The 27,779-nt window shown below is 57.9% G+C and overlaps 1 protein-coding gene across 2 annotated transcripts in view; it reads left to right on the top strand.

Moving 5' to 3' along the window:
- Positions 1-27,779, top strand: part of LOC137361891 (serine/threonine-protein kinase TAO2-like) — a 65,531-nt gene that overhangs the window by 5,319 nt on the left and 32,433 nt on the right. For both annotated transcript variants that reach the window (XM_068026492.1, XM_068026491.1), the window contains exons 5-8: positions 547-643; positions 3,492-3,605; positions 8,179-8,270; positions 14,248-14,341. In XM_068026492.1, the coding sequence (XP_067882593.1) occupies positions 547-643; positions 3,492-3,605; positions 8,179-8,270; positions 14,248-14,341 (397 nt within the window). The remainder of the gene's footprint in view (positions 1-546; positions 644-3,491; positions 3,606-8,178; positions 8,271-14,247; positions 14,342-27,779) is intronic.

Below are 27,779 nucleotides of genomic sequence, written 5' to 3'. Positions count from 1 at the left end.
TTTGTGTCCGGTCAGTCCATGTGCCCGCGTCCCTGTGTCTCCGGATCCCGGTCAGTCTGTGTGCCGACGTCCCGGTGTCTCCGGATCCCGGTCAGTCCGTGTGCCGACGTCCCGGTGTCTCCGGATCCCGGTCAGTCTGTGTGCCGGCGTCCTGGTGTCTCCGGATCCCGGTCAGTCTGTGTGTCGGTGTCCCGGTGTCTCCGGATCCCGGTCAGTCTGTGTGTCGGTGTCCCGGTGTCTCCGGATCCCGGTCAGTCTGTGTGTCGGTGTCCCGGTGTCTCCGGATCCCGGTCAGTCTGTGTGTCGGTGTCCCGGTGTCTCCGGATCCCGGTCAGTCTGTGTGTCGGTGTCCCGGTGTCTCCGGATCCCGGTCAGTCTGTGTGCCGACGTCCCGGTGTCTCTGTGTCCCAGGCAGTCTAGGTGTCTCCAGGTCCCGGTGTCTCTGTCTCCCGGGCAGTTCCTGTGCCGGCATTCCGGAATTCCCATGTCACGGGCAGTCCGTGTGCCAGCGTTCCTGTGTCTGAAGCTATTTTCCTTATTTTCCAGTTCACCGGAAACCGCTACAAGAAGTGGAGATTGCTGTCATCACCCATGGTGCCTTGCAGGGCTTGGCGTATCTACACTCTCACAACATGATCCACAGGTGAGGGGGCACGGTATGATTGGGATCCGTATCCTGGGGAGAGTCGGTGCCCGTGGGGACCTGTATCCTGGGGAGAGTCGGTGCCCGTGGGGATCTGTATCCTGGGGAGAGTCGGTGCCCGTGGGGACCTGTATCCTGGGGAGAGTCGATGCCCGTGGGGATCTGTATCCTGGGGAGAGTCGGTGCCCCTGGGGACCTGTATCCTGGGGAGAGTCGGTGCCCGTGGGGATCTGTATCCTGGGGAGAGTCGGTGCCCGTGGGGATCTGTACCCCGGGGAGAGTCGGTGCCCGTGGGGATCTGTACCCCGGGGAGAGTCGGTGCCCGTGGGGATCTGTATCCTGGGGAGAGTCGGTGCCCATGGGGATCTGTATCCTGGGGAGAGTCGGTGCCCGTGGGGATCTGTATCCTGGGGAGAGTCGGTGCCCGTGGGGATCTGTATCCTGGGGAGAGTCGGTGCCCGTGGGGACCTGTATCCTGGGGAGAGTCGGTGCCCGTGGGGATCTGTATCCTGGGGAGAGTCGGTGCCCGTGGGGACCTGTATCCTGGGGAGAGTCGGTGCCCGTGGGGATCTGTATCCTGGGGAGAGTCGGTGCCCGTGGGGACCTGTATCCTGGGGAGAGTCGATGCCCGTGGGGATCTGTATCCTGGGGAGAGTCGGTGCCCCTGGGGACCTGTATCCTGGGGAGAGTCGGTGCCCGTGGGGATCTGTATCCTGGGGAGAGTCGGTGCCCGTGGGGATCTGTACCCCGGGGAGAGTCGGTGCCCGTGGGGATCTGTACCCCGGGGAGAGTCGGTGCCCGTGGGGATCTGTATCCTGGGGAGAGTCGGTGCCCATGGGGATCTGTATCCTGGGGAGAGTCGGTGCCCGTGGGGATCTGTATCCTGGGGAGAGTCGGTGCCCGTGGGGATCTGTATCCTGGGGAGAGTCGGTGCCCGTGGGGATCTGTACCCCGGGGAGAGTCGGTGCCCGTGGGGATCTGTATCCTGGGGAGAGTCGGTGCCCGTGGGGACCTGTATCCTGGGGAGAGTCGGTGCCCGTGGGGATCTGTATCCTGGGGAGAGCCGGTGCCCGTGGGGATCTGTACCCCGGGGAGGGTCGGTGCCTATGGGGACCCGTATGCCGGGGAGAGTCGGTGCCTGTGGAGACCCGTATCCTGGGGAAAGTTGGAGCCTGTACCCCGGGGAAAGTCGGTGCCCGTGGGGATCTGTATCCTGGGGAGATTCGGTGCCCATAGGGACCTGCACCCCGGGGAGAGTCAGTGTCCGTGGGGATCTGTACCCCGGGGAGAGTCGGTGCCTATGGGGACCCGTATGCCGGGGAGAGTCGGTGCCTGTGGAGACCCGTATCCTGGGGAAAGTTGGAGCCTGTACCCCGGGGAGAGTCGGTGCCCGTGGGGATCTGTATTATGGGGAGATTCGGTGCCCGTGGGGACCTGTATCCTGGGGAGAGTCAGTGTCCGTGGGGATCTGTACCCCGGGGAGAGTCGGTGCCTATGGGGACCCGTATGCCGGGGAGAGTCGGTGCCTGTGGAGACCCGTATCCTGGGGAAAGATGGTGCCTGTACCCCGGGGAGAGTGGGCTCCCGAGGGGACCCGCACCCCGAGGGAGTGGGTGCCCATGGGGATCTGTATCCTGGGGAGAGTCGGTGTCAGTGGGGACCCGTATCCCGGGGACAGTTGATTCCCATGAGGACCTGTACCCCGGGGAGAGTCGGCACCTTGGGGACCCGTAACCCAGGGAGAGTCGGTGCCTCCGGGGATCCGTACCCCAGGGAGAGTCGGTGGTAGAATTCACTACCACAGAAAGCAGTTGAGGCCAAAACATTATATGTTTTCAAGAAGGAGTTAGATATAGCTCTTGGGTCTAAAGGGATCAAAGGGTATGGGGAGAAAGCGGGAACAGTTTACTGAATTGGATGATCAGCCATGATCACAATGAACGGCAGAGCTGGCTCGATGGGCCGAATGGCCTACGCCTGCTCCTATTTTCTATGTTTTTATGTTTCTGTGGTGCCCGTGGGTGACCCGTACCCCGTGGAGAGTCTGTGCCCGTGGGGACCCGGAGCCCGGGGAGAGTTGGTGCCCGTGGGGGAACTGTACAGAGCAGAGAGTCGGTGCCCATGGGGTCCCGTACCCCGCAGAGACCCTGTGCCCGTGGGGACCCGGACGGAGCGAATCGGTGCCCATGGGGTCCCGTACCCCGTGGAGAGTCGGTGCCCGTGGGGGACCCGGAGCCAGGAATATGGTGCCCGTGGGGGACCTGTACACAGCATAGAGTCGGTGCCCATGGGGGACCCGGAGCCCACGGGGACCCGTACCCCGCAGAGAGTCGGTGCCCATGGGGAACCTGTATCCCGCGGAGAGTCGGTGCCCTTGGGGGGTCCGGAGCCCGGGGAGACTCGGTGCCCATGGTGAGCCTGTATCCCGTGGAGAGTCGGTGCCCTTGGGGGGTCCGGAGCCCGGGGAGACTCGGTGCCCATGGGGGACCTGTACCCCGCGGAGAGTTGGTGCCCGTGGGGGACCCGTACCCCGCGGAGAGTCGGTGCCCATGGGGGACCCATACCCCGCGGAGAGTCGGTGCCCATGGGGGACCCGTACCCCAGGGAGACTCGGTGCCCATGGGGGACCCGTACCCCACGGAGAGCCGGTGCCTGTGGGGGAACCCGTACCCCGCGGAGAGTCGGTGCCCATGGGGGACCCGTACCCTGCGGAGAGTCGGTGCCCGTGGGGGACCCGTACCCCAGGGAGAGTCGGAGCCCGTGGGGATGCAGAGCCCGGGTGAGAAAAGGATTGTTCTGAGCAGTAATGCCAGTTTCTGACTTTTCCTCCCACCCCCACTCCCTGTAGAGATGTGAAGGCTGGCAATGTGCTGCTGACAGAGCTGGGACAAGTCAAACTAGCAGACTTTGGCTCTGCTTCCATCGTTGCTCCCGCCAACTCCTTCGTGGGGACGCCATATTGGTATGTACGACTGTCTCTCTCCCTCCCTGCCTCCCTCTTTCCCTCCTCCTGCCTCCCTCTTTCCCTCCCTCCCTCCCTCCTCCTGCCTCCCTCTTTCCCTCCCTCCCTCCCTCCCTCCTCCTGCCTCCCTCTTTCCCTCCCTCCCTCCCTCCTCCTGCCTCCCTCTTTCCCTCCCTCTTTCCCTCCCTCCTCCTGCCTCCCTCTTTCCCTCCCTCCCTCCCTCCTCCTGCCTCCCTCTTTCCCTCCCTCTTTCCCTCCCTCCTCCTGCCTCCCTCTTTCCCTCCCTCACTCAAAGAGCAAAGAGCAAAGAAAATTACAGCACAGGAACAGGCCCTTCGGCCCTCCAAGCCTGCGCCGATCCAGATCCTCTATCTAAACCTGTCGCCTATTTTCTAAGGGTCTGTATCTCTTTACTTCCTGCCCATTCATGTATCTGTCTAGTTACATCTTAAAAGACGCTATCGTGCCCGCGTCTACCACCTCCGCTGGCAACGCGTTCCAGGCACCCACCACCCTCTGCGTAAAGAACTTTCCACGCATATCCCCCCTAAACTTTTCCCCTTTCACTTTGAACTCGTGTCCCCTAGTAATTGAATCCCCCACTCTGGGGAAAAAGCTTCTTGCTATCCACCCTGTCTATACCTCTCATGATTTTGTACACCTCAATCAGGTCCCCCCTCAACCTCCGTCTTTCTAATGAAAATAATCCTAATCTACTCAACCTCTCTTCATAGCTAGCGCCCTCCATACCAGGCAACATCCTGGTGAACCTCCTCTGCACCCTCTCCAAAGCATCTACATCCTTTTGGTAATGTGGCGACCAGAACTGCACGCAGTGTTCCAAATGTGGCCGAACCAAAGTCCTATACAACTGTAACATGACCTGCCAACTCTTGTACTCGATACCCCGTCCGATGAAAGAAAGCATGCCGTATGCCTTCTTGACCACTCTATTTACCTGCGTTGCCACCTTCAGGGAACAATGGACCTGAACACCCAAATCTCTGTACATCAATTTTCCCCAGGACTTTTCCATTTACTGTATAGTTCACTCTTGAATTGGATCTTCCAAAATGCATCACCTCACATTTACCCTGATTGAACTCCATCTGCCATTTCTCTGCCCAACTCTCCAATCTATCTAGATTCTGCTGTATTCTCTGACAGTCCCCTTCACTATCTGCGACTCCACCAATCTTAGTGTCGTCTGCAAACTTGCTAATCAGTCCACCTATACTTTCCTCCAAATCATTTATGTATATCACAAACAACAGTGGTCCCAGCACGGATCCCTGTGGAACACCACTGGTCACACGTCTCCATTTTGAGAAACTCCCTTCCACTGCTACTCTCTGTCTCCTGTTGCCCAGCCAGTTCTTTATCCATCTAGCTAGTACACCCTGGACCCCATGCGACTTCACTTTCTCCATCAGCCTACCATGGGGAACCTTATCAAACGCCTTACTGAAGTCCATGTATATGACATCTACAGCCCTTCCCTCATCAATCAACTTTGTCACTTCCTCAAAGAATTCTATTAAGTTGGTTAGACATGACCTTCCCTGCACAAAACCATGTTGCCTATCACTGATAAGCCCATTTTCTTCCAAATGGGAATAGATCCTATCCCTCAGTATCTTCTCCAGCAGCTTCCCTACCACTGACGTCAGGCTCACCGGTCTATAATTACCTGGATTATCCCTGCTACCCTTCTTAAACAAGGGGACAACATTAGCAATTCTCCAGTCCTCCAGGACCTCACCCGTGTTTAAGGATGCTGCAAAGATATCTGTTAAGGCCCCAGCTATTTCCTCTCTCGCTTTCCTCAGTAACCTGGGATAGATCCCATCCGGACCTGGGGACTTGTCCACCTTAATGCCCTTTAGAATACCCAACACTTCCTCCCTCCTTATGCCGACTTGACCTAGAGTAATCAAACATCTGTCCCTAACCTCAACATCCGTCATGTCCCTCTCCTCGGTGAATACCGATGCAAAGTACTCGTTTAGAATCTCACCCATTTTCTCTGACTCCACGCATAACTTTCCTCCTTTGTCCTTGAGTGGGCCAATCCTTTCTCTAGTTACCCTCTTGCTCCTTATATATGAATAAAAGGCTTTGGGATTTTCCTTAACCCTGTTTGCTAAAGATATTTCATGACCCCTTTTAGCCCTCTTAATTCCTCGTTTCAGATTGTGCCTACAATCCCGATATTCTTTCAAAGCTTCGTCTTTCATCAGCCGCCTAGACCTTATGTATGCTTCCTTTTTCCTCTTAGCTAGTCTCACAATTTCACCTGTCATCCATGGTTCCCTAATCTTGCCATTTCTAGCCCTCATTTTCACAGGAACATGTCTCTCCTGCACGCTAATCAACCTCTCTTTAAAAGCCTCCCACATATCAAATGTGGATTTACCTTCAAACAGCTGCTCCCAATCTACATTCCCCAGCTCCTGCCGAATTTTGGTATAGTTGGCCTTCCCCCAATTTAGCACTCTTCTTTTCGGACCACTCTCGTCTTTGTCCATGAGTACTTTAAAGCTTACGGAATTGTGATCACTATTCCCAAAGTAGTCCCCTACTGAAACGTCAACCACCTGGCCCGGCTCATTCCCCAACACCAGGTCCAGTTTGGCCCCTTCCCGAGTTGGACTATTTACATACTGCTCTAGAAAACCCTCCTGGATGCTCCTTACAAATTCTGCTTCATCTAGACCTCTAACACTAAGTGAATCCCAGTCAATGTTGGGAAAATTAAAATCTCCTATCACCACTACCCTGTTGCTCCTACAGCTTTCCATAATCTGTTTACATATTTGTACCTCTATCTCACGCTCGCTGTTGGGAGGCCTGTAGTACAGCCCCAACATTGTTACCGCACCCTTCCTATTTCTGAGTTCTGCCCATATTGCCTCACAGCTCGAGTCCTCCATAGTGCCTTCCTTCAGCACAGCTGTGATATCCTCTTTGACCAGTAATGCAACTCCTCCACCCCTTTTACCTCCCTCTCTATCCCGCCTGAAGCATCGGTATCCTGGGATATTTAGTTGCCAATCATGCCCTTCCCTTAACCAAGTCTCAGTAATAGCTGCTCCTCCTGCCTCCCTCTTTCCCTCCCTCCCTCCTCCTGCCTCCCTCTTTCCCTCCCTCCCTCTCTCCCTCCTCCTGCCTCCCTCTTTCCCTCCCTCCCTCCCTCCTCCTGCCTCCCTCTTTCCCTCCTCCTCCTGCCTCCCTCCCTCTGTCTGTCTCTCTGGATTTGTTAAGGGAAGATCTTGTTTGACCAACTTGATTGAATTTTTTGAAGTAACAAGGAAGATAGATGAGGGTAGTGTAGTTGATGTGGTCTACATGGATTTTGACAAGGTCCCACAAGGCAGACTGGTTAAAATAATAAAATCCCTTGGGATCCATGGAAATGCAGCAAGGTGGATACAAAATTGTCTCAGTGGCAGGAAACAAAGGGTAATTGTTGACGGGTGTTTTAGCAACTGGAGGGCTGTTTCCAGTGGTGTTCCATAGGGCTCAGTACTGGGTCCCCTGCTTTTTGTGGTATATATTAACAATTTGGATGTAAATGTAGGGGGCACGATCGAGAAGTTTTCAGACGACACAAAGATTGGTCGTGTGGTAGACAGTGAGGAGGATAGCTGTAGGCTGCAGGAAGATATTTATGGTCTGGTCAGATGGACAGAAAAGTGACAAATGGAATTCAACCCGGAGAAGTGTGAGGTGATGCATTTGGGGAGGTCAAACAAGGGAAAGGAATACACGATTAATGGGAAAATACTGAGAAGTGTAGAGGAAGTGAGGGACCTGGGAGTGAATGTCCTCAGAACCCTGAAGGTAGCAGGACAGGTCGATAAGGTGGTTAAGAATACATATGGAATCCTTTCCTTTATTAGCCAGGGTATAGAATGTAAGAGCAGGGAGGTTATGCTGGAACTGTATAAATCATTGGTTAGGCCACAACTTGAGTACTATGTGCAGTTCTGGTCACCTCACTACAGAAAGGATGTAATTGCACTGGAGAGGGTACAGAGGAGATTTACGAGGATGTTTCCAGGACTGGAAAAATGCAGCTATGAGGAAAGATTGGATAGGCTGGGGTTGTTCTCCTTGGAACAGAGAAGGGAGACCTGATTGAAATGTACAAAAGGTTGTGGGACCTGGATAGAGTGGAGGTGAAGGGTCTATTCACCTTAACAGAGAGGTCAGTGACGAGGGGGCAGAGATTTAAAGTGATTGGTAGAAGAATTAGAGGGGAGATGAGGAAAAGCGTTTTCACCCAGAGGGTGGTGGGGGTCTGGAAAGGGTAGTTGAGGCAGAAACCCTCAACTCATTTAAAAGGAGTCTGGGTGTGAACTTCAAGTGCTGTAATCTGCAGGGCTACGGACCAAATGCTGGAAGGTGGGATTAGAATGGGTGGATCGTTTTTCGGCCAGCACAGACACGATGGGCCAAGTGGCCTCTTTCGGTGCCTTAAACCTCCTATGATCTCTGATTCCCCCGCCCCCCCCCCCCCCACCCGTCTCTCTCCCTCCCCCCGCTCACTCACTCCCCTTTCTGTTTATAGGATGGCCCCTGAAGTAATCCTGGCCATGGATGAGGGACAGTATGATGGCAAAGTTGATGTCTGGTCCCTTGGGATCACCTGCATTGAACTTGGTGAGTGCTCCGTCGCGGCGTGCAGTCACGGTTACAGTGTGCACTCACGGTGCGCGGTTACAGTGCTCGGTCACGGCGTACAGTCACGGTTACAGTGCTCAGTCTCGGCGTGCAGTCACGGTTACAGTGCTCGGTCACGGCGTACAGTCACGGTTACAGTGTGCACTCACGGTGTGCGGTTACAGTGCTCGGTCACGGCGTACAGTCACGGTTACAGTGCTCGGTCACGGCGTGCAGTCACGGTTACAGTGCTCGGTCACGGCGAACAGTCATGGTTACAGTGCTCAGTCTCGGCGTGCAGTCACAGTTACAGTGCTCGGTCACGGCGTGCAGTCACGGTTACAGTGCTCAGTCACGGCGTGCAGTCACAGTTACAGTGCTCAGTCACGGTGTGCAGTCACAGTTACAGTGCTCGGTCACGGCGTGCAGTCACGGTTACAGTGCTCGGTCACGGCGTACAGTCACGGTTACAGTACTCAGTCACGGCGTACAGTCACGGTTACAGTGCTCGGTCACGGCGTGCAGTCACGGTTACAGTGCTCGGTCACAGCGTGCAGTCACGGTTACAGTGCTCGGTCACGGCGAACAGTCATGGTTACAGTGCTCAGTCTCGGCGTGCAGTCACGGTTACAGTGCTCAGTCACGGCGTACAGTCACGGTTACAGTGCTCGGTCACAGCGTGCAGTCACGGTTACAGTGCTCGGTCACGGCGAACAGTCATGGTTACAGTGCTCAGTCTCGGCGTGCAGTCATGGTTACAGTGCTCAGTCACGGCGTACAGTCACGGTTACAGTGCTCGGTCACGGCGTGCAGTCACAGTTACAGTGCTCAGTCACGGCGTGCAGTCACAGTTACAGTGCTCAGTCACGGCGTGCAGTCACAGTTACAGTGCTCGGTCACGGCGAACAGTCATGGTTACAGTGCTCAGTCTCGGCGTGCAGTCACGGTTATAGTGCTCGGTCACGGCGTGCAGTCACGGTTACAGTGCTCAGTCACGGCGTACAGTCATGGTTACAGTGCTCAGTCTCGGCGTGCAGTCACAGTTATAGTGCTCGGTCACGGCGTGCAGTCACGGTTACAGTGCTCAGTCACGGCGTACAGTCATGGTTACAGTGCTCAGTCACGGCGTACAGTCACAGTTACAGTGCTCGGTCACAGCGTGCAGTCACGGTTACAGTGCTTAGTCTCGGCGTGCAGTCACAGTTACAGTGCTCAGTCACGGCGTGCAGTCACAGTTACAGTGCTCAGTCACGGCGTGCAGTCACAGTTACAGTGCTCGGTCACGGCGTGCAGTCACGGTTACAGTGCTCAGTCATGGCGTGCAGTCACGGTTACAGTGCTCAGTCACGGTGTACAGTCACAGTTACAGTGCTCAGTCACGGCGTGCAGTCACAGTTACAGTGCTCAGTCACGGCGTGCAGTCACGGTTACAGTGCTCAGTCACGGCGTACAGTCACGGTTACAGTGCTCGGTCACGGCGTACAGTCACGGTTACAGTGCTCAGTCTCGGCGTGCAGTCACAGTTACAGTGCTCAGTCACGGCGTGCAGTCACAGTTACAGTGCTCAGTCACGGCGTGCAGTCACGGTTACAGTGCTCAGTCACGGCGTACAGTCACGGTTACAGTGCTCGGTCACGGCGTACAGTCACGGTTACAGTGCTCAGTCACGGCGTGCAGTCACGGTTACAGTGCTCAGTCACGGCGTACAGTCACAGTTACAGTGCTCAGTCACGGCGTGCAGTCACAGTTACAGTGCTCAGTCACGGCGTGCAGTCACAGTTACAGTGCTCGGTCACGGCGAACAGTCATGGTTACAGTGCTCGGTCACGGCGTACAGTCACAGTTACAGTGCTCAGTCACGGCGTGCAGTCACAGTTACAGTGCTCAGTCACGGCGTGCAGTCATGGTTACAGTGCTCGGTCACGGCGAACAGTCATGGTTACAGTGCTCGGTCACGGCGTACAGTCACGGTTACAGTGCTCAGTCACGGCGTGCAGTCACAGTTACAGTGCTCAGTCACGGCGTGCAGTCACAGTTACAGTGCTCAGTCTCGGCGTGCAGTCACGGTTACAGTGCTCAGTCACGGCGTGCAGTCACAGTTACAGTGCTCAGTCACGGCGTGCAGTCACAGTTACAGTGCTCAGTCACGGCGTGCAGTCACGGTTACAGTGCTCGTTCACGGCGTACAGTCACGGTTACAGTGCTCAGTCACGGCGTGCAGTCACGGTTACAGTGCTCGGTCACAGCGTGCAGTCACGGTTACAGTGCTCGGTCACAGCGTGCAGTCACGGTTACAGTGCTCGGTCACAGCGTGCAGTCACGGTTACAGTGCTCAGTCACGGCGTGCAGTCACTGTTACAGTGCTCAGTCACGGCGTGCAGTCACGGTTACAGTGCTCGGTCTCGGCGTACAGTCACAGTTACAGTGCTCAGTCTCGGCGTGCAGTCACGGTTACAGTGCTCAGTCACGGCGTGCAGTCACAGTTACAGTGCTCAGTCACGGCGTGCAGTCACAGTTACAGTGCTCAGTCACGGCGTGCAGTCACGGTTACAGTGCTCGTTCACGGCGTACAGTCACGGTTACAGTGCTCAGTCACGGCGTGCAGTCACGGTTACAGTGCTCGGTCACAGCGTGCAGTCACGGTTACAGTGCTCGGTCACAGCGTGCAGTCACGGTTACAGTGCTCGGTCACAGCGTGCAGTCACGGTTACAGTGCTCAGTCACGGCGTGCAGTCACTGTTACAGTGCTCAGTCACGGCGTGCAGTCACGGTTACAGTGCTCGGTCTCGGCGTACAGTCACAGTTACAGTGCTCAGTCACGGCGTACAGTCACGGTTACAGTGCTCAGTCACGGCGTACAGTCACGGTTACAGTGCTCAGTCTCGGCGTGCAGTCACAGTTACAGTGCTCGGTCACGGCGTGCAGTCATGGTTACAGTGCTCAGTCACGGCGTGCAGTCACAGTTACAGTGCTCAGTCACGGCGTACAGTCACGGTTACAGTGCTCAGTCTCGGCGTGCAGTCACAGTTACAGTGCTCAGTCACGGCGTACAGTCACGGTTACAGTGCTCAGTCACGGCGTACAGTCACGGTTACAGTGCTCAGTCTCGGCGTGCAGTCACGGTTACAGTGCTTAGTCACGGCGTGCAGTCACGGTTACAGTGCTCAGTCACGGCGTGCAGTCACGGTTACAGTGCTTAGTCACGGCGTGCAGTCACGGTTACAGTGCTCAGTCACGGCGTGCAGTCACGGTTACAGTGCTTAGTCACGGCGTGCAGTCATGGTTACAGTGCTTAGTCACGGCGTACAGTCACGGTTACAGTGCTTAGTCACGGCGTACAGTCACGGTTTCAGTGCTCGGTCACAGCGTGCACTCACAGTGCGTGGTTACAATGCTCGGTCGCTGTTTGCAGTCACGGTGCGTGGTTACAATGCTCGGTCACGGCGTGCACGCACGGTGCATGGTTACAGTGCTCGGTCGCGGTGTGCACTCACGGTGCATGGTTACAGTGCTCGGTCGCGGTGTGCACTCACGGTGCATGGTTACAGTGCTCGGTCACGGCGTGCAGTCACAGTGCGTGGTTACAGTGCTCGGTCGCGGTGTGCAGTCACGGTGCGTGGTTACAGTGCTCGGTCGTGGTGTGCAGTCACGGTGCATGGTTACAGTGCTCGGTCACGACGTACACTCACGGTGCGTGGTTACAGTGCTCGGTCACGGCGTGCACTCACGGTGCGTGGTTACAGTGCTCGGTCACGGCGTGCACTCACGGTGCGTGGTTACAGTGCTCGGTCGTGGTGTGCACGCACGGTGCATGGTTACAGTGCTCGGTCACGACGTACACTCATGGTGCGTGGTTACAGTACAGTGTGATGGCACGCAGTCACGGTGCGCGGCTGTGGTGCTTGGTCGAGGCACATGGTCACGGTGTGCATTTGTGGAGCGCAGTCAGTTTGTGGGCGTTTGTGGGTCTGTGTATCACTCTGCTGGTCTGAGTGGGTCTGTGTATCGCTCTGCTAGTCTGTGTATCACTCTGCTGGTCTGAGTGGGTCTGTATATCGCTCTGCTGGTCTGTGTATCGCTCTGCTGGTCTGTGTGGATCTGTGTATTGCTCTGCTGGTCTGTGCTGGTCTGTGTATCACTCTGCTGGTCTATGCGGGTCAGTGTATCACTCTGCTGGTCTGTATGGGTATGTGTATCACTCTGCGGGTCTGTATATCACTCTGCTGGTCTGTGTATCACTCTGCTGGTCTGTGTGGGTCTGTGTATCACTCTGCTGGCCTGTGTGGATCTGTGTAACCACTCTGCTGGCCTGTGTGGGTCTGTGTATCACTCTGCTGGCCTGTGTGTCACTCTGCTGGCCTGTGTGTCACTCTGCTGGCCTGTGTATCACTCTGTTGGCCTGTGCAGGTCTGTGTATCACTCTGCTGGTCTGTGTATCACTCTGCTGGTCTGTGTATATCTCTGCGGGTCTGTGTATCACTCTGCTGGTCTGTGTGGGTCTGTGAATCACTCTGCTGGTCTGTGTATCACTCTGCTGGTCTCTGCGGGTCCGTGTATCTCTCTGCGGGTCCGTGTATCTCTCTGCTGGTCCGTGTATCTCTCTGCTGGTCTATGTATCACTCTGCTGGCCTGTGTGGGTCTGTGTGTCACTCTGCTGGTCTGTGTGTCACTCTGCTGGTCTGTGTGTCACTCTGCTGGTCTGTGTGTCACTCTGCTGACCTGTGTGGGTCTGTGTGTCACTCTTCTGGCCTGTGTATCACTCTGCTGGTCTGTGTGGGTCTGTGTATCACTCTGCTGGTCTGAGTGGGTCTGTGTATCACTACTGTTTTGTGTGGGTCTGTGCATCACTCTGCTGGTCTGTGCGGGTCTGTGTATCGCTCTGCTGGTTGGTGTTGTGTCTGTGTATCACTGCTGGTCTGTGTGGGTCTGTGTGTCACTGCTGGTCTGTGTGGGTCTGTGTGTCACTCTGCTGGTCTCTACGGGTCTGTGTATCACTCTGCTAGGCTGTGTATCTCTCCTGGTCTGTGTGGATCTGTGTATCACTCTGCTGGTCTGTGTGTCACTCTGCTGGTCTCTGTGGGTCTGTGTATCATTGCTGATCTGTGTGGGTCTGTGTATCGCTCTGCTGGTCTGTGTATCACTCTGCTGGTCTGTGTGGGTCCGTGTATCACTCTGCTGGTCTGTGTATTACTCTGCTGGTCTGTGTGGGTCTGTGTATCACTCTGCTGGTCTGTGTGGGTCTGTGTATCACTCTACTGGTCTCTGCTGGCCTTTGTGCTCCCAGATCCACACATTCTTGCCCCACCGCTGAGATTTCTGCTCTTGCTGCCAACACACACTCAGCCCCCTCCCCCCGCTGTCCTGCCCCCCTTCTCTCCCTCTCTCTCTGTCTCCCCCTCGCTTCCTCTCTCTCTCCCTCTCGACTTCTCTCTCTATCTTCTTCTCTCTCTCTCTGTCTGTATCACTCCCCCCTCCTCTCTCTCTCCCTCTCGACCTCTTTCTCTTTCTCTCTCTCTCTCTCTCTCTCTCCTCCCTTTTCTCTCTCCTCCTCTCTCTGTCCCTCTCCTCCTCTCTCTCCTCTCTCTCTCTGCTCCCTTTTCTGTCTCCTCTCTTTCTCTCTCTCTATGTCCCCTTTTCTCTCTCTCTCTCCCTCTCCTCCTCTTTCTCTCTCTCTCTCTCTGTCTCTCCCTCGCTTCCTCTCCCTATCTTCTTCTCCTCTCTCTCTGTCTGTATCTCTCCCCCTCCCCTCTCTCTCTCTCTCTATGTTCCCTTTTCTCTCTCTCTCCCTCTCCTTTCTCTCTCTCTCTCCTCCTCTCTCTCTCCTCCTCTCTTTCTCTCTCCTCTCTCTCTCTCTGTCTCACCTTGCCCCTCACTCTCTCTCTCTCTCTCTCTCTCCCTCTCCTTTCTCTCTCTCTCTCCTCCTCTCTCTCTCTCTGTCTCACCTTGCCCCTCACTCTCTCTCTTTCTCTGCTTACAGCTGAGAGGAAACCTCCTCTATTTAACATGAATGCAATGAGTGCCTTATATCACATTGCACAGAATGAGTCGCCTGTTCTACAGTCCAATCACTGGTAAGATCTGCATTATTCACATTCCCTTCGTGGTCTGTCAGATTGAGGAGCTCATTCTGGGTTGGTGATGTACCATAAGGTGGAGCTGTCAGCTCTGACAGTCAGTTCCCAGTCCCTGTCAGCTCTGACAGTCAGTTCCCAGTCTCTGTCCGCTCTGACAGTCAGTTCCCAGTCCCTGTCAGCTCTGACAGTCAGTTCCCAGTCCCTGTCCGCTCTGACAGTCAGTTCCCAGTCTCTGTCCGCTCTGACAGTCAGTTCCCAGTCCCTGTCCGCTCGGACGGTCAGTTCCCAGTCTCTGTCCGCTCTGACAGTCAGTTCCCAGTCTCTGTCCGCTCTGACGGTCAGTTCCCAGTCTCTGTCCGCTCTGACAGTCAGTTCCCAGTCTCTGTCCGCTCTGACAGTCAGTTCCCAGTCCCTGTCCGCTCTGACAGTCAGTTCCCAGTCTCTGTCCGCTCTGACAGTCAGTTCCCAGTCCCTGTCCGCTCTGACAGTCAGTTCCCAGTCCCTGTCAGCTCTGACAGTCAGTTCCCAGTCTCTGTCCGCTCTGACAGTCAGTTCCCAGTCTCTGTCCGCTCTGACAGTCAGTTCCCAGTCCCTGTCCGCTCTGACGGTCAGTTCCCAGTCCCTGTCCGCTCTGACGGTCAGTTCCCAGTCTCTGTCAGCTCGGACGGTCAGTTCCCAGTCTCTGTCAGCTCTGACAGTCAGTTCCCAGTCTCTGTCCGCTCTGACGGTCAGTTCCCAGTCTCTGTCAGCTCGGACGGTCAGTTCCCAGTCTCTGTCAGCTCTGACAGTCAGTTCACAGTCTCTGTCCGCTCTGACAGTCAGTTCCCAGTCCCTGTCCGCTCTGACGGTCAGTTCCCAGTCTCTGTCCGCTCTGACAGTCAGTTCCCAGTCCCTGTCAGCTCTGACAGTCAGTTCCCAGTCTCTGTCAGCTCTGACAGTCAGTTCCCAGTCTCTGTCCGCTCTGACAGTCAGTTCCCAGTCTCTGTCCGCTCTGACGGTCAGTTCCCAGTCTCTGTCAGCTCTGACAGTCAGTTCCCAGTCCCTGTCCGCTCTGACAGTCAGTTCCCAGTCCCTGTCAGCTCTGACAGTCAGTTCCCAGTCCCTGTCCGCTCTGACAGTCAGTTCCCAGTCTCTGTCCGCTCTGACAGTCAGTTCCCAGTCTCTGTCAGCTCTGACAGTCAGTTCCCAGTCCCTGTCCGCTCTGACGGTCAGTTCCCAGTCTCTGTCCGCTCTGACGGTCAGTTCCCAGTCCCTGTCCGCTCTGACGGTCAGTTCCCAGTCTCTGTCTGCTCTGACGGTCAGTTCCCAGTCCCTGTCCGCTCTGACAGTCAGTTCCCAGTCCCTGTCCGCTCTGACAGTCAGTTCCCAGTCTCTGTCCGCTCTGACAGTCAGTTCCCAGTCTCTGTCCGCTCTGACAGTCAGTTCCCAGTCCCTGTCCGCTCTGACGGTCAGTTCCCAGTCTCTGTCCGCTCTGACAGTCAGTTCCCAGTCTCTGTCCGCTCTGACAGTCAGTTCCCAGTCTCTGTCCGCTCTGACAGTCAGTTCCCAGTCCCTGTCCGCTCTGACGGTCAGTTCCCAGTCTCTGTCCGCTCTGACAGTCAGTTCCCAGTCCCTGTCCGCTCTGACAGTCAGTTCCCAGTCTCTGTCAGCTCTGACAGTCAGTTCCCAGTCCCTGTCAGCTCTGACAGTCAGTTCCCAGTCTCTGTCCGCTCTGACAGTCAGTTCCCAGTCTCTGTCCGCTCTGACAGTCAGTTCCCAGTCCCTGTCAGCTCTGACGGTCAGTTCCCAGTCTCTGTCAGCTTTGACAGTCAGGTCCCAGTCCCTGTCCGCTCTGACAGTCAGTTCCCAGTCCCTGTCCGCTCTGACGGTCAGTTCCCAGTCTCTGTCAGCTTTGACAGTCAGGTCCCAGTCCCTATCCGCTCTGACAGTCAGTTCCCAGTCCCTGTCCGCTCTGACAGTCAGTTCCCAGTCTCTGTCCGCTCTGACGGTCAGTTCCCAGTCTCTGTCCGCTCTGACGGTCAGTTCCCAGTCTCTGTCCGCTCTGACAGTCAGTTCCCAGTCCCTGTCCGCTCTGACAGTCAGTTCCCAGTCCCTGTCAGCTCTGACAGTCAGTTCCCAGTCTCTGTCCGCTCTGACAGTCAGTTCCCAGTCTCTGTCCGCTCTGACAGTCAGTTCCCAGTCTCTGTCCGCTCTGACAGTCAGTTCCCAGTCTCTGTCCGCTCTGACGGTCAGTTCCCAGTCCCTGTCCGCTCTGACGGTCAGTTCCCAGTCTCTGTCAGCTCTGACTGTCAGTTCCCAGTCTCTGTCCGCTCTGACAGTCAGTTCCCAGTCTCTGTCCGCTCTGACAGTCAGTTCCCAGTCTCTGTCCGCTCTGACAGTCAGTTCCCAGTCCCTGTCAGCTCTGACAGTCAGTTCCCAGTCTCTGTCAGCTCTGACGGTCAGTTCCCAGTCTCTGTCCGCTCTGACAGTCAGTTCCCAGTCTCTGTCCGCTCGGACGGTCAGTTCCCAGTCCCTGTCAGCTCTGACAGTCAGTTCCCAGTCTCTGTCCGCTCTGACAGTCAGTTCCCAGTCTCTGTCCGCTCTGACAGTCAGTTCCCAGTCTCTGTCCGCTCTGACGGTCAGTTCCCAGTCTCTGTCCGCTCTGACAGTCAGTTCCCAGTCTCTGTCCGCTCTGACAGTCAGTTCCCAGTCTCTGTCCGCTCTGACAGTCAGTTCCCAGTCTCTGTCCGCTCTGACGGTCAGTTCCCAGTCTCTGTCCGCTCTGACAGTCAGTTCCCAGTCCCTGTCAGCTTTGACAGTCAGTTCCCAGTCCCTGTCAGCTCTGACAGTCAGTTCCCAGTCCCTGTCAGCTCTGACAGTCAGTTCCCAGTCTCTGTCCGCTCTGACAGTCAGTTCCCAGTCCCTGTCAGCTCTGACAGTCAGTTCCCAGTCCCTGTCAGCTCTGACGGTCAGTTCCCAGTCCCTGTCAGCTCTGACGGTCAGTTCCCAGTCCCTGTCCGCTCTGACAGTCAGTTCCCAGTCCCTGTCAGCTCTGACAGTCAGTTCCCAGTCTCTGTCCGCTCTGACAGTCAGTTCCCAGTCCCTGTCAGCTCTGACAGTCAGTTCCCAGTCTCTGTCCGCTCTGACGGTCAGTTCCCAGTCTCTGTCCGCTCTGACAGTCAGTTCCCAGTCCCTGTCCGCTCTGACGGTCAGTTCCCAGTCTCTGTCCGCTCGGACGGTCAGTTCCCAGTCTCTGTCCGATCTGACGGTCAGTTCCCAGTCTCTGTCCGCTCTGACGGTCAGTTCCCAGTCTCTGTCCGCTCTGACAGTCAGTTCCCAGTCTCTGTCCGCTCTGACAGTCAGTTCCCAGTCTCTGTCCGCTCTGACAGTCAGTTCCCAGTCTCTGTCCGCTCTGACAGTCAGTTCCCAGTCCCTGTCAGCTCTGACAGTCAGTTCCCAGTCTCTGTCCGCTCGGACGGTCAGTTCCCAGTCTCTGTCCGCTCGGACGGTCAGTTCCCAGTCTCTGTCCGCTCTGACGGTCAGTTCCCAGTCTCTGTCCGCTCTGACGGTCAGTTCCCAGTCTCTGTCCGCTCGGACGGTCAGTTCCCAGTCTCTGTCCGCTCTGACGGTCAGTTCCCAGTCCCTGTCAGCTCTGACGGTCAGTTCCCAGTCCCTGTCAGCTCTGACGGTCAGTTCCCAGTCCCTGTCAGCTCTGACGGTCAGTTCCCAGTCTCTGTCAGCTCTGACGGTCAGTTCCCAGTCTCTGTCCGCTCTGACGGTCAGTTCCCAGTCCCTGTCAGCTCTGACGGTCAGTTCCCAGTCCCTGTCAGCTCTGACGGTCAGTTCCCAGTCTCTGTCCGCTCTGACAGTCAGTTCCCAGTCCCTGTCCGCTCTGACAGTCAGTTCCCAGTCTCTGTCCGCTCTGACAGTCAGTTCCCAGTCCCTGTCCGCTCTGACAGTCAGTTCCCAGTCCCTGTCAGCTCTGACAGTCAGTTCCCAGTCTCTGTCCGCTCTGACGGTCAGTTCCCAGTCTCTGTCCGCTCTGACGGTCAGTTCCCAGTCCCTGTCAGCTCTGACAGTCAGTTCCCAGTCTCTGTCCGCTCTGACAGTCAGTGCCCAGTCTCTGTCCGCTCTGACAGTCAGTTCCCAGTCCCTGTCCGCTCGGACGGTCAGTTCCCAGTCTCTGTCCGCTCTGACAGTCAGTTCCCAGTCCCTGTCCGCTCGGACGGTCAGTTCCCAGTCCCTGTCAGCTCTGACAGTCAGTTCCCAGTCTCTGTCCGCTCTGACAGTCAGTTCCCAGTCTCTGTCAGCTCTGACAGTCAGTTCCCAGTCTCTGTCCGCTCTGACGGTCAGTTCCCAGTCTCTGTCCGCTCTGACAGTCAGTTCCCAGTCCCTGTCCGCTCTGACAGTCAGTTCCCAGTCCCTGTCCGCTCTGACAGTCAGTTCCCAGTCTCTGTCCGCTCTGACAGTCAGTTCCCAGTCCCTGTCCGCTCTGACGGTCAGTTCCCAGTCCCTGTCCGCTCTGACGGTCAGTTCCCAGTCTCTGTCAGCTCGGACGGTCAGTTCCCAGTCTCTGTCCGCTCTGACAGTCAGTTCCCAGTCCCTGTCCGCTCTGACAGTCAGTTCCCAGTCCCTGTCCGCTCTGACAGTCAGTTCCCAGTCTCTGTCCGCTCTGACAGTCAGTTCCCAGTCCCTGTCCGCTCGGACGGTCAGTTCCCAGTCTCTGTCCGCTCTGACAGTCAGTTCCCAGTCTCTGTCCGCTCTGACAGTCAGTTCCCAGTCTCTGTCCGCTCTGACAGTCAGTTCCCAGTCCCTGTCCGCTCTGACAGTCAGTTCCCAGTCTCTGTCCGCTCTGACAGTCAGTTCCCAGTCTCTGTCCGCTCTGACAGTCAGTTCCCAGTCTCTGTCCGCTCTGACAGTCAGTTCCCAGTCTCTGTCCGCTCTGACGGTCAGTTCCCAGTCCCTGTCCGCTCTGACAGTCAGTTCCCAGTCCCTGTCAGCTCTGACAGTCAGTTCCCAGTCTCTGTCCGCTCTGACAGTCAGTTCCCAGTCTCTGTCCGCTCTGACAGTCAGTTCCCAGTCTCTGTCCGCTCTGACAGTCAGTTCCCAGTCCCTGTCCGCTCTGACGGTCAGTTCCCAGTCTCTGTCCGCTCTGACAGTCAGTTCCCAGTCTCTGTCCGCTCTGACAGTCAGTTCCCAGTCTCTGTCCGCTCTGACAGTCAGTTCCCAGTCCCTGTCCGCTCTGACGGTCAGTTCCCAGTCTCTGTCCGCTCTGACAGTCAGTTCCCAGTCCCTGTCCGCTCTGACAGTCAGTTCCCAGTCTCTGTCCGCTCTGACGGTCAGTTCCCAGTCCCTGTCCGCTCTGACAGTCAGTTCCCAGTCTCTGTCCGCTCTGACGGTCAGTTCCCAGTCTCTGTCCGCTCTGACGGTCAGTTCCCAGTCTCTGTCCGCTCTGACAGTCAGTTCCCAGTCCCTGTCAGCTCAGACAGTCAGTTCCCAGTCCCTGTCCGCTCTGACGGTCAGTTCCCAGTCTCTGTCCGATCTGACAGTCAGTTCCCAGTCCCTGTCCGCTCTGACAGTCAGTTCCCAGTCTCTGTCCGCTCTGACAGTCAGTTCCCAGTCCCTGTCCGCTCAGACAGTCAGTTCCCAGTCCATGTCCGCTCTGACGGTCAGTTCCCAGTCTCTGTCCGCTCTGACAGTCAGTTCCCAGTCCATGTCCGCTCTGACAGTCAGTTCCCAGTCCCTGTCCGCTCTGACAGTCAGTTCCCAGTCTCTGTCCGCTCTGACAGTCAGTTCCCAGTCTCTGTCAGCTCTGACGGTCAGTTCCCAGTCTCTGTCCGCTCTGACAGTCAGTTCCCAGTCTCTGTCCGCTCTGACAGTCAGTTCCCAGTCTCTGTCAGCTCTGACAGTCAGTTCCCAGTCCCTGTCAGCTTTGACAGTCAGTTCCCAGTCCCTGTCCGCTCTGACAGTCAGTTCCCAGTCTCTGTCCGCTCTGACAGTCAGTTCCCAGTCTCTGTCCGCTCTGACAGTCAGTTCCCAGTCCCTGTCAGCTCTGACAGTCAGTTCCCAGTCCCTGTCCGCTCTGACGGTCAGTTCCCAGTCTCTGTCCGCTCTGACAGTCAGTTCCCAGTCACTGTCCGCTCTGACAGTCAGTTCCCAGTCTCTGTCCGCTCTGACAGTCAGTTCCCAGTCTCTGTCCGCTCTGACAGTCAGTTCCCAGTCTCTGTCCGCTCTGACAGTCAGTTCCCAGTCCCTGTCCGCTCTGACAGTCAGTTCCCAGTCCCTGTCCGCTCGGACGGTCAGTTCCCAGTCCCTGTCAGCTCTGACGGTCAGTTCCCAGTCCCTGTCCGCTCTGACGGTCAGTTCCCAGTCCCTGTCCGCTCTGACAGTCAGTTCCCAGTCCATGTCCGCTCTGACGGTCAGTTCCCAGTCCCTGTCCGCTCTGACAGTCAGTTCCCAGTCCCTGTCCGCTCTGACAGTCAGTTCCCAGTCCCTGTCAGCTCTGACGGTCAGTTCCCAGTCTCTGTCCGCTCTGACGGTCAGTTCCCAGTCTCTGTCCACTCTGACAGTCAGTTCCCAGTCTCTGTCCGCTCTGACAGTCAGTTCCCAGTCCATGTCCGCTCTGACGGTCAGTTCCCAGTCCATGTCCGCTCTGACGGTCAGTTCCCAGTCCCTGTCCGCTCTGACGGTCAGTTCCCAGTCCCTGTCCGCTCTGACAGTCAGTTCCCAGTCTCTGTCCGCTCTGACGGTCAGTTCCCAGTCCATGTCCGCTCTGACGGTCAGTTCCCAGTCTCTGTCCGCTCTGACAGTCAGTTCCCAGTCCCTGTCCGCTCTGACAGTCAGTTCCCAGTCTCTGTCCGCTCTGACAGTCAGTTCCCAGTCTCTGTCCGCTCTGACAGTCAGTTCCCAGTCCCTGTCCGCTCTGACGGTCAGTTCCCAGTCTCTGTCCGCTCTGACGGTCAGTTCCCAGTCCCTGTCCGCTCTGACGGTCAGTTCCCAGTCTCTGTCCGCTCGGACGGTCAGTTCCCAGTCCCTGTCAGCTCTGACAGTCAGTTCCCAGTCTCTGTCCGCTCTGACAGTCAGTTCCCAGTCCCTGTCAGCTCTGACAGTCAGTTCCCAGTCTCTGTCCGCTCTGACAGTCAGTTCCCAGTCTCTGTCCGCTCTGACAGTCAGTTCCCAGTCTCTGTCCGCTCTGACAGTCAGTTCCCAGTCTCTGTCCGCTCTGACAGTCAGTTCCCAGTCCCTGTCCGCTCTGACGGTCAGTTCCCAGTCTCTGTCCGCTCTGACAGTCAGTTCCCAGTCCCTGTCCGCTCTGACAGTCAGTTCCCAGTCTCTGTCAGCTCTGACGGTCAGTTCCCAGTCCCTGTCCGCTCTGACAGTCAGTTCCCAGTCTCTGTCCGCTCTGACGGTCAGTTCCCAGTCTCTGTCCGCTCGGACGGTCAGTTCCCAGTCTCTGTCCGCTCTGACAGTCAGTTCCCAGTCCCTGTCCGCTCTGACAGTCAGTTCCCAGTCTCTGTCCGCTCTGACGGTCAGTTCCCAGTCTCTGTCCGCTCTGACAGTCAGTTCCCAGTCCCTGTCCGCTCTGACAGTCAGTTCCCAGTCTCTGTCCGCTCTGACGGTCAGTTCCCAGTCTCTGTCCGCTCTGACAGTTAGTTCCCAGTCTCTGTCCGCTCGGACGGTCAGTTCCCAGTCTCTGTCCGCTCTGACAGTCAGTTCCCAGTCTCTGTCCGCTCTGACAGTCAGTTCCCAGTCCCTGTCCGCTCTGACGGTCAGTTCCCAGTCTCTGTCCGCTCTGACAGTCAGTTCCCAGTCTCTGTCCGCTCTGACGGTCAGTTCCCAGTCTCTGTCCGCTCTGACAGTCAGTTCCCAGTCTCTGTCCGCTCTGACAGTCAGTTCCCAGTCCCTGTCCGCTCTGACGGTCAGTTCCCAGTCTCTGTCCGCTCTGACAGTCAGTTCCCAGTCTCTGTCCGCTCTGACAGTCAGTTCCCAGTCCCTGTCCGCTCTGACGGTCAGTTCCCAGTCCCTGTCCGCTCTGACGGTCAGTTCCCAGTCTCTGTCCGCTCTGACAGTCAGTTCCCAGTCTCTGTCCGCTCTGACAGTCAGTTCCCAGTCCCTGTCCGCTCTGACGGTCAGTTCCCAGTCTCTGTCCGCTCTGACAGTCAGTTCCCAGTCTCTGTCCGCTCTGACAGTCAGTTCCCAGTCCCTGTCCGCTCTGACGGTCAGTTCCCAGTCTCTGTCCGCTCTGACAGTCAGCTCCCAGTCCCTGTCCGCTCTGACGGTCAGTTCCCAGTCTCTGTCCGCTCTGACGGTCAGTTCCCAGTCTCTGTCCGCTCTGACAGTCAGTTCCCAGTCTCTGTCCGCTCGGACGGTCAGTTCCCAGTCTCTGTCCGATCTGACGGTCAGTTCCCAGTCCCTGTCAGCTCTGACGGTCAGTTCCCAGTCCCTGTCAGCTCTGACGGTCAGTTCCCAGTCTCTGTCCGCTCTGACAGTCAGTTCCCAGTCCCTGTCAGCTCTGACAGTCAGTTCCCAGTCCCTGTCCGCTCTGACGGTCAGTTCCCAGTCTCTGTCCGCTCTGACAGTCAGTTCCCAGTCCCTGTCCGCTCTGACAGTCAGTTCCCAGTCCCTGTCCGCTCTGACAGTCAGTTCCCAGTCCCTGTCAGCTCTGACAGTCAGTTCCCAGTCCCTGTCCGCTCTGACGGTCAGTTCCCAGTCTCTGTCCGCTCTGACAGTCAGTTCCCAGTCCCTGTCCGCTCTGACAGTCAGTTCCCAGTCCCTGTCCGCTCTGACGGTCAGTTCCCAGTCTCTGTCCGCTCTGACAGTCAGTTCCCAGTCCCTGTCAGCTCTGACGGTCAGTTCCCAGTCCCTGTCCGCTCTGACAGTCAGTTCCCAGTCCCTGTCCGCTCTGACAGTCAGTTCCCAGTCCATGTCCCCTTTGACAGTCAGTTCCCAGTCCCTGTCAGCTCTGACAGTCAGTTCCCAGTCTCTGTCCGCTCGGACGGTCAGTTCCCAGTCTCTGTCCGCTCGGACGGTCAGTTCCCAGTCTCTGTCCGCTCTGACGGTCAGTTCCCAGTCTCTGTCCGCTCTGACGGTCAGTTCCCAGTCTCTGTCCGCTCGGACGGTCAGTTCCCAGTCTCTGTCCGCTCTGACGGTCAGTTCCCAGTCCCTGTCAGCTCTGACGGTCAGTTCCCAGTCCCTGTCAGCTCTGACGGTCAGTTCCCAGTCCCTGTCAGCTCTGACGGTCAGTTCCCAGTCCCTGTCAGCTCTGACGGTCAGTTCCCAGTCTCTGTCAGCTCTGACGGTCAGTTCCCAGTCTCTGTCCGCTCTGACGGTCAGTTCCCAGTCCCTGTCAGCTCTGACGGTCAGTTCCCAGTCCCTGTCAGCTCTGACGGTCAGTTCCCAGTCTCTGTCCGCTCTGACGGTCAGTTCCCAGTCTCTGTCCGCTCTGACGGTCAGTTCCCAGTCTCTGTCCGCTCTGACGGTCAGTTCCCAGTCTCTGTCCGCTCTGACGTTCAGTTCCCAGTCTCTGTCCGCTTTGACAGTCAGTTCCCAGTCCCTGTCCGCTCTGACAGTCAGTTCCCAGTCTCTGTCAGCTCTGACGGTCAGTTCCCAGTCTCTGTCAGCTCTGACGGTCAGTTCCCAGTCTCTGTCCGCTCTGACAGTCAGTTCCCAGTCCCTGTCCGCTCTGACAGTCAGTTCCCAGTCCCTGTCCGCTCTGACAGTCAGTTCCCAGTCCCTGTCCGCTCTGACGGTCAGTTCCCAGTCTCTGTCCGCTCTGACGGTCCGTTCCCAGTCCCTGTCCGCTCTGACGGTCAGTTCCCAGTCTCTGCCCGCTCCGGTGGCCAGTTCCTGGTCTCTGTCCGGTCCGGTGGTCGGTTCCCGGTTTCTGTCAGTTCTGACAGTCAGTTCCCAGTCCCTGTCTGCTCTGACAGTCAGTTCCCAGACCCTGTCCGCTCTGACAGTCAGTTCCAAGTCCCTGTCAGCTCTGACGGTCAGTTCCCAGTCTCTGTCCGCTCTGACAGTCAGTTCCCAGTCCATGTCCACTCTGACAGTCAGTTCCCAGTCCCTGTCCGCTCCGACAGTCAGTTCCCAGTCCCTATCAGCTCTGACAGTCAGTTCCCAGGCTCTGTCCGCTCTGACGGTCAGTTCCCAGTCTCTGCCCGCTCCGGTGGCCAGTTCCCGGTCCCTGTCCGGTCCGGCGGTCGGTTCCTGGTTTCTGTCCAGTCCGGCGGTCAGTTCCTGGTCTCTTTTCGGTCCAGCGGTCAGTTCCCGGTCTCTGTCCAGTCCGGCGGTCAGTTCGGAGTCTCTCTCCAGTCCGGCGGTCATTTCCCGGTCTCTGTCCAGTCCGGCGGTCAGTTCGGAGTTTGTCTCCAGTCCGGCGGTCACTTCCCTGTCTCTGCCCAGTCTGGCTCTCAGTTCCCGATCTCTGCCAAGTCCGGCGGTCGGTTCCCAGTCTCTGCGGGTCCGGCGGTCAGTTCCCGGTCTCTGCCCGGTCTGGCGGTCGGTTCCCGGTCTCTGCCCGGTCCGGCGGTCAGTTCCCGATCTCTACCAAGTCCGGTGGTCAGTTCCCGATCTCTGCCAAGTCCGGCGGTCGGTTCCCGGTCTCTGCCATGTCCGGCGGTCGGTTCCCGGTCTCTGCCCGGTCCGGCGGTCGGTTCCCGGTCTCTGCCCGGTCCGGCGGTCGGTTCCCGGTCTCTGCCCGGTCCGGCGGTCGGTTCCCGGTCTCTGTCATGTCCGGCGGTCGGTTCCCGGTCTCTGCTCGTTCCGGCGGTCGGTTCCCGATCTCTGCCCGGTCCGGCGGTCGATTCCCGATCTCTGCCAAGTCCGGCGGTCAGTTCCCGGTCTCTGCCCGGTCCGGCGGTCAGTTCCCGGTCTTTGCCCGGTCCGGCGGTCGGTTCCCGGTCTCTGCCCGATCCGGCGGTCGGTTCCCGGTCTCTGCCAAGTCCGGCGGTCGGTTCCCGGTCTCTGCCCGGTCCGGCGGTCAGTTCCCGATCTCTGCCAAGTCCGGCGGTCGGTTCCCGGTCTCTGCCCGGTCCGGCGGTCAGTTCCCGGTCCCTGTCCGCTCTGACAGTCAGTTCCCAGTCCCTGTCCGCTCTGACGGTCACCCCAGTCTCTGTCAGCTCTGACAGTCAGTTCCCAGTCCATGTCCGCTCTGACGGTCAGTTCCCAGTCTCTGTCCGCTCTGACAGTCCGTTCCCAGTCCCTGTCCGCTCTGACAGTCAGTTCCCAGTCTCTGCCCGCTCCGGTGGCCAGTTCCTGGTCTCTGTCCGGTCCGGTGGTCGGTTCCCGGTTTCTGTCAGTTCTGACAGTCAGTTCCCAGTCCCTGTCTGCTCTGACAGTCAGTTCCCAGACCCTGTCCGCTCTGACAGTCAGTTCCCAGTCCCTGTCAGCTCTGACGGTCAGTTCCCAGTCTCTGTCCGCTCTGACAGTCAGTTCCCAGTCCATGTCCACTCTGACAGTCAGTTCCCAGTCCCTGTCCGCTCCGACAGTCAGTTCCCAGTCCCTATCAGCTCTGACAGTCAGTTCCCAGGCTCTGTCCGCTCTGACGGTCAGTTCCCAGTCTCTGCCCGCTCCGGTGGCCAGTTCCCGGTCCCTGTCCGGTCCGGCGGTCGGTTCCTGGTTTCTGTCCAGTCCGGCGGTCAGTTCCTGGTCTCTTTTCGGTCCAGCGGTCAGTTCCCGGTCTCTGTCCAGTCCGGCGGTCAGTTCGGAGTCTCTCTCCAGTCCGGCGGTCATTTCCCGGTCTCTGTCCAGTCCGGCGGTCAGTTCGGAGTTTGTCTCCAGTCCGGCGGTCACTTCCCTGTCTCTGCCCAGTCTGGCTCTCAGTTCCCGATCTCTGCCAAGTCCGGCGGTCGGTTCCCAGTCTCTGCGGGTCCGGCGGTCAGTTCCCGGTCTCTGCCCGGTCTGGCGGTCGGTTCCCGGTCTCTGCCCGGTCCGGCGGTCAGTTCCCGATCTCTACCAAGTCCGGTGGTCAGTTCCCGATCTCTGCCAAGTCCGGCGGTCGGTTCCCGGTCTCTGCCAAGTCCGGCGGTCGGTTCCCGGTCTCTGCCCGGTCCGGCGGTCGGTTCCCGGTCTCTGCCCGGTCCGGCGGTCGGTTCCCGGTCTCTGCCCGGTCCGGCGGTCGGTTCCCGGTCTCTGTCATGTCCGGCGGTCGGTTCCCAGTCTCTGCGGGTCCGGCGGTCAGTTCCCGGTCTCTGCCCGGTCTGGCGGTCGGTTCCCGGTCTCTGCCCGGTCCGGCGGTCAGTTCCCGATCTCTACCAAGTCCGGTGGTCAGTTCCCGATCTCTGCCAAGTCCGGCGGTCGGTTCCCGGTCTCTGCCAAGTCCGGCGGTCGGTTCCCGGTCTCTGCCCGGTCCGGCGGTCGGTTCCCGGTCTCTGCCCGGTCCGGCGGTCGGTTCCCGGTCTCTGCCCGGTCCGGCGGTCGGTTCCCGGTCTCTGTCATGTCCGGCGGTCGGTTCCCGGTCTCTGCTCGTTCCGGCGGTCGGTTCCCGATCTCTGCCCGGTCCGGCGGTCGATTCCCGATCTCTGCCAAGTCCGGCGGTCAGTTCCCGGTCTCTGCCCGGTCCGGCGGTCAGTTCCCGGTCTTTGCCCGGTCCGGCGGTCGGTTCCCGGTCTCTGCCCGATCCGGCGGTCGGTTCCCGGTCTCTGCCAAGTCCGGCGGTCGGTTCCCGGTCTCTGCCCGGTCTGACAGTCAGTTCCCAGTCCCTGTCCGCTCTGACGGTCACCCCTGTCTCTGTCAGCTCTGACAGTCAGTTCCCAGTCCATGTCCGCTCTGACGGTCAGTTCCCAGTCTCTGTCCGCTCTGACAGTCCGTTCCCAGTCCCTGTCCGCTCTGACAGTCAGTTCCCAGTCTCTGCCCGCTCCGGTGGCCAGTTCCTGGTCTCTGTCCGGTCCGGTGGTCGGTTCCCGGTTTCTGTCAGTTCTGACAGTCAGTTCCCAGTCCCTGTCTGCTCTGACAGTCAGTTCCCAGACCCTGTCCGCTCTGACAGTCAGTTCCCAGTCCCTGTCAGCTCTGACGGTCAGTTCCCAGTCTCTGTCCGCTCTGACAGTCAGTTCCCAGTCCATGTCCACTCTGACAGTCAGTTCCCAGTCCCTGTCCGCTCCGACAGTCAGTTCCCAGTCCCTATCAGCTCTGACAGTCAGTTCCCAGGCTCTGTCCGCTCTGACGGTCAGTTCCCAGTCTCTGCCCGCTCCGGTGGCCAGTTCCCGGTCCCTGTCCGGTCCGGCGGTCGGTTCCTGGTTACTGTCCAGTCCGGCGGTCAGTTCCTGGTCTCTTTTCGGTCCAGCGGTCAGTTCCCGGTCTCTGTCCAGTCCGGCGGTCAGTTCGGAGTCTCTCTCCAGTCCGGCGGTCATTTCCCGGTCTCTGTCCAGTCCGGCGGTCAGTTCGGAGTTTGTCTCCAGTCCGGCGGTCACTTCCCTGTCTCTGCCCAGTCTGGCTCTCAGTTCCCGATCTCTGCCAAGTC

Source organism: Heterodontus francisci, unplaced genomic scaffold (genome assembly GCF_036365525.1).
Source record: "Heterodontus francisci isolate sHetFra1 unplaced genomic scaffold, sHetFra1.hap1 HAP1_SCAFFOLD_1194, whole genome shotgun sequence".
In the NCBI taxonomy this organism is placed as follows: Eukaryota; Metazoa; Chordata; class Chondrichthyes; order Heterodontiformes; family Heterodontidae; genus Heterodontus; species Heterodontus francisci.
This window is presented reverse-complemented; position numbering and strand designations above follow the sequence as displayed.